The sequence below is a fragment of the Etheostoma spectabile genome, chromosome 14, assembly GCF_008692095.1.
Source record: "Etheostoma spectabile isolate EspeVRDwgs_2016 chromosome 14, UIUC_Espe_1.0, whole genome shotgun sequence".
Lineage (NCBI taxonomy): Eukaryota > Metazoa > Chordata > Actinopteri > Perciformes > Percidae > Etheostoma > Etheostoma spectabile.
The window spans coordinates 19,377,559-19,385,581 of record NC_045746.1 but is presented as its reverse complement, the minus strand read 5'-3'; the positions used below and the strand labels follow the sequence as shown (position 1 = coordinate 19,385,581).

Genomic DNA, 8,023 nt, shown 5'->3' with positions numbered 1-8,023 from the left:
AGAGAGAGAGAGAGAGAGAGAGAGAGAGAGAGAGTTGAAAAAGGAACAAGAAATAAAGAGACAGGAAAGACAGATTCAGAGTGGATGGAAGAGAAACAAAATGCAAGTGAAAGATAGTGTAAAAAGAATCAAAAAAGAAGAGAAAGAGGGAGGAGAAGAAGGCTACAGCTAGCCATAGCAGCAGTGCAACTCTTAGCCTCACGGCCATCGTCCCTAGCAACCCAACAGCAAGGCCGGTCAATTAAACGGGTGCACCCTGCAATTACGTCCCCCCTCAACGCCAGCCAGCCAGGTGCACCCTGTAATTGTGTCTCCCACCAACCAGCCATCACAGTTAAAGGAGCCGTGTTGGAAGGCAGCGTTATTAGAAACCCAGGCTGGCCACGCCCAGGTCTTACACACTCACGGTCTCTGTGAAGCATGTATAAGAATTTTACACTAATAGAAAAAAGAAGATATGTGTAAGTAGCGTTCATTGTAACATGACTACATGACTATTTTAATTATTTAGTTCTCAAATTGCATTTGTTATGTCTTCTTTTCTGCTGAGCATCTCCATCTATGTTTCTTTATTTGTAAAATTCAACCATCTTTAATTAATAAATTCTACAAATCTATTTCACAAATAGAATAAAAATATATAGACCAGGGGTTGGCCAAATCCTGCTTTGTTGTGAGTGAGGAAAGCATGGAGCACATGTGGCACACAGAAAAGACTGACATCAATGCCTCAACAAACACACACGCGCACACACACGCACGACGAACGCACGAAGCACGCACGCACGCACGCACACCACACACACACACACACACACACACACACACCAACACACCACACACACCACACACACACCACACACACACACACCACACACACCACACAAACACACAACACAAACACACACACACAACCACACACACACAACCACACACACACAGAGCTGTGGTTAAAGATGGAGACTGACAGCTGTACGGATGGATGGAGAGTGAAAGAGATGGAGTGACAGAGCAGAGAGAGAGAGAGAGAGAGAGAGGAAGTGTAGATACCTCGGCAGCAGAAATAGCCAGGAGTGACTGTCACTAAGAGACACAAGAGACAATGTGAAATAACAGCAAGCTCATGGTGGAATGAAGAGAGTCTCACACACATTAAGATATCACTTTTTTGGAAACACACTCATGCACACACTCACACATACACACACACACTGCTTTTGGAGTTGAGACTGTCAAAAATCACTCCATTGACACACTCACACGGGTCATACACGCAAACAGCCAACCAATGGGGGTTCGGACGAGTGTCGGTGACCCCTGAAAAGTGTTTTAAAAAACAGGTCAGGATATCAGAGCTTGCATGAGCGGCAACAGCCGGGAGAGGGGAGGTCAGGAGAGAGGAAAAGCAGAACAGTGGGGAGACATTACGTTAGTCTGGTGATCACAGTCAGCAAGGCACATCAACAAGGCCAAACCAACAAACCAAAGAAGAAGAAGAAGAAGAAGAAGAAGAAGAGGAAAAGATGAGGATAATTGGAGCGAGAAGAAGAAAAAAGCAACAGAGAGGAAGAAAAGAGAAGAGATCTGAAAGAGAGTCCAGGAGAGATAGAAAAAGAGAGTTAGCAAAACAGACGGGGCGGAGAATAGACAGGCAGTTAGGAGAGAGTGAAAGCGTAACAGATAGAGGAGAAGTCCAACCTATACGAGATGAGATGGAGCTACTGGAATCGGAGCGGAGAATCTTAAGTCCTGGATGTTGCACTGGGGAAAGAGAAAAAAGGAGGGAGAGAGGGAGGAAGAGAGAGGGAGAGGAAGAGAACTGAGGACCATGCACCATGCAATACTACTGTTTTATTTAAAAGAGAAAGAAATAAGTAAGACAGGAGAGAGGCCGAGGAGAGAGAAAGAATTGGCCGTGCAAATACAGAAATCAAACATGTGAACTCATTGAGGACGGGCTCAGAGAGATTTCAGAAATAAGAGATGGAGAGAGAAACAAAGACACCAAATGTAGACAGCACTTGAAGGAAACACTGGAGAGAGAAAGTGAGAGAGGGCAGCGATTCACTGCATCACCTGCTGACAGACAACTTGACAAAAGTCAGTTTCATCAGTGTGTTTTCCTTCCGCTGACTCCACTGATCTGTATGTTGTCACTCGCTAATTTTTGGTGGTGTAAATATGTCAAAAGCTCAGTGCAGGGGGCACCTGTGGATGTGTGTTTGCTTTTGTAAAGAGTAAAGCGAGGGTGTGTTTGTGTTAGTGCTAGAGCCCCACCAATATTATTTGATGTCTGACAGATATCCACCTTCCACACTGTAGCCCATTCATTACATACAATTACAATTGCTCTTGGCATGCATATATTTAAAATATTTATTATTTATCTGGCTTGTGCATTTCTAGGCTCATGGAGCTAAATTTCAAGTTTGTGACTCCCTGGCTTTTCCAGATGTGTTGCTTTTTATTGGACTTGATGGCTCAGATGTGTGTGCGTGTTTGTGACACACAGTTTAAAAAAATGTTTTACATTTCTTTTTATTGCAACGGAAAAAATATTTAAAATGTAAAATATCTAATCAAAAAAAGACATAGATCAAAAATGTAAAAAAAAAAAAAAAAACTAAAATCTGCCACAAAAATCTATTACCAGTCGGGCTTTAGTAAATGCATGTGAATTAAAGACAGTGAGACAGAGGAGAAAGAAGGTGTGTGGTGTGTGTGTGTGAGTGAGTGAGTGAGTGAGTGAGTGTGTTGTGTGTAAACATCACTCACCTCTGCATGGATCATTTTTGACCAGGAACTCGTCCAGAGCCATCCAACCACCTCCGACTCTCACCATCACCGTGCTGCGCAGAATCCTCACCAGACGCAACTGCTGAGAGTCGCCGAACTGAGTGGATCAAAACATAAAGCAGGAAGGGACGAAGAGAAATGAGCAGAAAAGAGGGCAAGAGATAAGTGAACGGAGTAAAAATACAGAAGAGAGGATGAGGGAGGAGTAGAAAAAGTAGAACAAAGAGAAAGAAAGGGAGAAGGGGAAAGAGAGAACCAGAAAAAGGAGACAAAATCAGTGAGTAAAATAATAAAAGACATATTTATTGAAGTTTTAGTTGAATCAGAGCATCACACCAAGCAGCCCATGTACCAAATCTGAACAGGCAATCTGTTCATCTCTTCATGCAATGACTCAAAAAACATGCACGGAAAGAATTAAAGAGTCAATCTGATAATTCTCAGCCTGGTTCGCCCGGCCACCCAAACATAAGCATTATCATTTACAGTAGAAATCACAAGCATGTTTGCATTTGATCTAAAAGTTTTGTTCAGACTGCTGAGCAAAGCAGAACTCCAAAGCAATCCCAGCACAGAATAAATATTCTAGATCTCTCTCCAAGCAGTTTGATTTGCTTCCCAGCTTCAGTCCACAGCACACTATATATCAGCTAACCACTAATCACCACTTCAGCCATGTCACTGTCGCCTGCTTCACATTGTGCAATTTGTCACTCTCAACACCAAACAAATCACAGCGGGAACATAACTGGACGGTGAAACCTGCTTACACATTGCAAAGCCACAATGGAGCGCTTCCTCTCTTTTAAATCATTTTTTAATATGAAAGCGTGTGAAAGCAGAAAGGACAACACTCCATTGGTGGGGAATACAGGAAGCAGATTTCACACATCCGATCACAGCAGCGGGAGCGTCACTTTACCTGGTTTCCGAGGAAGAACTACAATAAAATCCAGTAGACACGGAGCACAGGAACACAAGGAGAAAGAAACAGAGCAGGAGTGAAACAACATGTACTGATAACTGAAGTTTGTAATGTATGAATGGATACCATTTATGTGTTCAAGATCTTCTAAAAAAGGAATTACATTTCAGTGTGTATTTCTGTTATTTGAGCTCAGAATTAGTTGTGTAAGCAAAAAGATGCAGCGGACATGAATGCCTGTGTATGTTATGAAAGTTCTTTTTAAAACTGCCAGTTGATGACGGTAAGGTGGAGGTAAAGACAGTGGCAGTGAAGAAAAGTGAAGCCAGACAAGACAGACAACCAATGTGACAACAACATATTGGTGTGGTATTAGTATCCCCAGTGTCCTGCAGTCAGACGCTGGATATCATTACCCAGTGGATAATGATGCAGTGGACACACATACTGTAGTAGTGGTAGTGATGGGCGAGCCTGGAAGTATGCTGCTGAAAACTATCAACAACCACTGTAAAATGCTGCATAGATCCACACAGACTGCTGGGAGACCCATTAAAAGCACTGTAGTTCCAATAGGTTTTAAACAACTTTCATATTCCCAAAAAATAAAACCTAAATGTATTTGAAAATGCCAACAAACATCTTGTTTGTATTTTTATAAGCTTTAAAATGTAGTTTATACATACAGTATAATGTATATTATATACATAATATATTATGTAAATCAGATGAACCAGTTTTGCATAGTAGTTTGATTATTCCACAGGTTTAGTAACAAGTCAACCTGTCAGAAATGAGATTTTCTTAAGTTAAAATAAATACAAATGTCACTCTCCAAGTTTCACTACTAACAATGAACTGTGGTCATTGCCATCATTTAACTTTATTTATTAAAATGGCAGTGAAGAAAAGTTAAACAAAGAGCTGAGTATGAGCATCAAATTACCTCAGAGTTCATTTGGTGTAACAAGTTTTAGTTAAGATGGACTAAAACATCTTTGAACTGGCTTGGTTTGAACACCCCTGACAGCAGTGCCAGTACATGAGCCAGAGCTCTGTCTCTTTCATACCCAGCAGCCCGGCTGTGTGTCTATGCAATTGCGTTAACAGGGTTTTGTTAATGTTAAAGAAGGTTCAGCTGACAACCCTGGAAGGCTGTGAGATGTTATTGACACATTATACATCACTGTTATCATGACATGTTATATGTTAAGATACACCAAAAGATCATTCTGTGTGATGAAAACACAAGAGAAAATGCTGTGAAGTTAAGTTGAGAAGTTAATTGTTGCCTGCTGGACAAGTGAAGCCAGTTAATAATAAACTGTCCATTAATCAGAACTGGGTCCAAACAGTTTGCAAAGTAACTCTTAATCATAGCATAAGAGTGTATTCTTCTTCTTACAAGTAAAGCAGACCTATGGGCTTAATAGTAACTTGATAAAGAATTTAATCAGACTCTGGACTTTTTTTGTGAAACAGCACATGCAGGTCATGTACTGTTGACTTGAGTGTCCATTGCAGCAAACTCAAACTAAGTTGACCTGTTGTTCCTGTCTGCTAGTCTAAGAAGGAAGTTCATTTGCAAATCTCCTTCGACCCAGGTCTCTTAACATTTAATAATCAATGAAATGCAATGAACATTAACAATTTATCTTTACAGTATCTTAAGTATAGCTTACAGTTTGGAACACTTTCTCTAAATAATATTAAACTAAACCAAAGACTTAGCTGAACTTACCCGGTATTTGTTCTCTCCTATCTGCTCTACTTGGAACCTCTTGGCACATTTACACTGTGCCACCTGCCGAGTCACCTGCACAACAACAACAACAACATGTCAGTGAATGCATTCAGACTACTAACCATGCACTTAGCCGTTACTGGGCCTGTCCAATGGCTGACTGGTTCTCCTGTAGCTGGTAGCTCACTGTTCTCCGCCCTAATAAAGCACCATACACATATTCACATTGGCATAACTTATTTCCATGTATTTTGGTGGTGGTGGTTATGGCGCAGTGGATATGACACATGGCTTTGGTGTGGGAGATCTGGGTTTGATTCCTGCTGCAATACATCAACCAATGTGTCCCTGAGCAAGACCTTTAACACCTAGTTGCTCCAGAGGCGTACAACCTCTGACATATTTATCAATCGTAAATTAGGTTGGAATAAAACGTAACTTCTGATATCTCTTACCTCATCCTCTATCTTATCAGCGTCAGTGGTAGGTCTGTAGGCGTCCTTGTTGGGGTGCAGAGCAGCAACAAACTCGTAGTAATCAATGTAACCGTCTCCGTCTCTGTCAAAGATGTCTGCCACTGCTGTCATCTCCAGCTTACTGGTGGGAAACTCTGCACAGACACAACAGGAATTCACATAAACTTAAGTTCACGATTATTGTCATGTGCATTTAAAAGTACAGAGAGAATGCAATAAAATGTATTTTGCCCTGGCCCTCTCTTCTCATACAAACTAGAAATATATAAATATAATTTAAATAAAATATAATAAATTAACCTGAATAAAGAAGTGCAATCTAATATGCTGTAGCAACCTAGAAACTATATCAGCCATTAGAGAAATAGACAAAAACATCATAGAATGTCTTTATCACTGTCTAAACAAGTCGACCCCCAACCAAACATGTCGTTAGATAACCTACTTGATGCCAGGATGCCATCGATAAACTCCTGGCGCGTGATCTTTCCATCTTGGTCCTTGTCGATGCGTCTGAAGAAGTCCATGACGCGAGACTTCTTATGGTTCATCCAGCGCATGTACTTTTTCCTCCACACATCAAAGTCAAAGTTGGCAAACTCTTTGAGCTGAAAATGGACAGACAGTGCTGTGAGACTTTTCATGTCATTGTGACAGAAATATTGTGAGTCTGTAAGTAATGTCAAACTATTGCCAGTTACGGTATCTTCAGAAAGTCAAATCTTTCATTGACCAGGACACTGTTGATACTGGGATTTAACTAATTACAACAGGTATATATTTTAATGTAGGCCTATTCACGATGTGGTGACAAGAAACATACCTCCTCCAGTCTGTCCAGACCATCATTGAGTTTGCGCTGGCGGTCAAGAGCCAGCAGCCAAACTTGCTGCCACCTGGCACAGAGCTGGTTGAGCCGTGGGTTTCCTCCGGAGAGTTGCATGGCTGCGTGCTGCTGCTGCTGCTGCTGCTGCTGCTGGTGTTTGCCTGCGGAGGAAGCAGAGAGTTAACAAATCCTCTCTGTTACGTTTAATAAACCTTCTGTAGCGAATGCACTCACGCCATCGTCAAAAAGATTGGGAGATGATAATATTTGTGCATCCAAAGGTAAACACAGGTGACTTACGAGCTCCTCTCCTCTCAGCCAGGCTGCTGGGAGGCTCAGCTGGTTTTCTTTTGTAGGTCTTCGTCACTTTGTCAACATCTGGCTGCTTCCTCGTCATCTCCTCCATAAATATCTGAGAACAACAAACGCTAGCAGTGAGTAAGCAAGCAAAGTTGGACAACACAACTGTTAATGGAGAGCACAAACACAGGCTGCTATAAAGGATGCATTAAAGACCTAAAACCCCAAACATGTGATGTGCCAGGGAAGCCCACCTGGTGTTCTGTGATGAGTGTTTTGAGTTGAGGGATGTCCTGTGGAAGCGGCTCTGTGTCTTTCTGGACCAATGTGGTCTCAGCAAACTGTAGCCATGACAACAGCTCTTCCAGCAGGTTGGCGTTGTTGAGCACCTCGGTCAGCGCCGTCTCCAGCCGCTGCTCGTGCTGTTTGGCCCACGTCAGCACCTGTAGAGCAAAGGGTGCTCATTCATTTAAGGAATTTCCATCTTTTTTTCATCATGTTATTCACACATGTACCTAGTTAAAATATGTCACTAGGTAAATAAAGGTTAAGAGGAGGTCAATAAAATTGAGGTCTTCCAAAATGTCAAACCCTAAATGAAAACCTTTAAAAACCCAGTTAACCTAAGATGTTTTATGTCTGGAAGACAAAAATGGTCAATCTGCTAAATAACAACAGGAAACCTAAGCCCCGCCCTCCCCTCCTTACCTCCTCGAAGCGTGCCCTGATGATGGTTATCCAGTGTTTGATGGTGGTGATTGAGTCCGGGTGACAGACAGTCAGGATGCTCTCTCCCATGCCAGCAGCCTTGTTGACATCTGTCCTCTTGTCCTCCACGGTGCCCATGAAGTCACGATGTGTGTGCAGCAGCGCCTGCAGAGTCTCTGCCTCTTCGGGAAGGACGCCACGGAAACGAAGCGTCTGCTCCGCCTCAGAGAGCCACTCCAGGAGCATCT

General features: G+C 42.3%; 2 protein-coding genes across 2 annotated transcripts in view; both read right to left on the bottom strand.

Moving 5' to 3' along the window:
* Positions 1–5,766, bottom strand: part of bmp8a (bone morphogenetic protein 8a) — a 27,164-nt gene extending 21,398 nt beyond the window's left edge. The window contains exon 1 of the mRNA XM_032535921.1: positions 5,753–5,766. The gene's annotated coding sequence lies outside the window, so the exon portion shown is untranslated. The remainder of the gene's footprint in view (positions 1–5,752) is intronic.
* LOC116702030 (microtubule-actin cross-linking factor 1) overlaps positions 1–8,021 on the bottom strand; it is a 15,297-nt gene extending 7,276 nt beyond the window's left edge. The window contains exons 1-11 of the mRNA XM_032536094.1: positions 7,776–8,021; positions 7,322–7,510; positions 7,068–7,179; positions 6,765–6,928; positions 6,387–6,549; positions 5,921–6,075; positions 5,463–5,537; positions 3,719–3,736; positions 2,776–2,893; positions 1,699–1,761; positions 1,051–1,083 (exon numbers count right to left, since the gene is read on the bottom strand). Coding sequence (XP_032391985.1) covers positions 1,051–1,083; positions 1,699–1,761; positions 2,776–2,893; positions 3,719–3,736; positions 5,463–5,537; positions 5,921–6,075; positions 6,387–6,549; positions 6,765–6,928; positions 7,068–7,179; positions 7,322–7,510; positions 7,776–8,021 — 1,336 coding nt within the window. The remainder of the gene's footprint in view (positions 1–1,050; positions 1,084–1,698; positions 1,762–2,775; positions 2,894–3,718; positions 3,737–5,462; positions 5,538–5,920; positions 6,076–6,386; positions 6,550–6,764; positions 6,929–7,067; positions 7,180–7,321; positions 7,511–7,775) is intronic.
* Between the last annotated feature and the right edge of the window lie 2 nt (positions 8,022–8,023).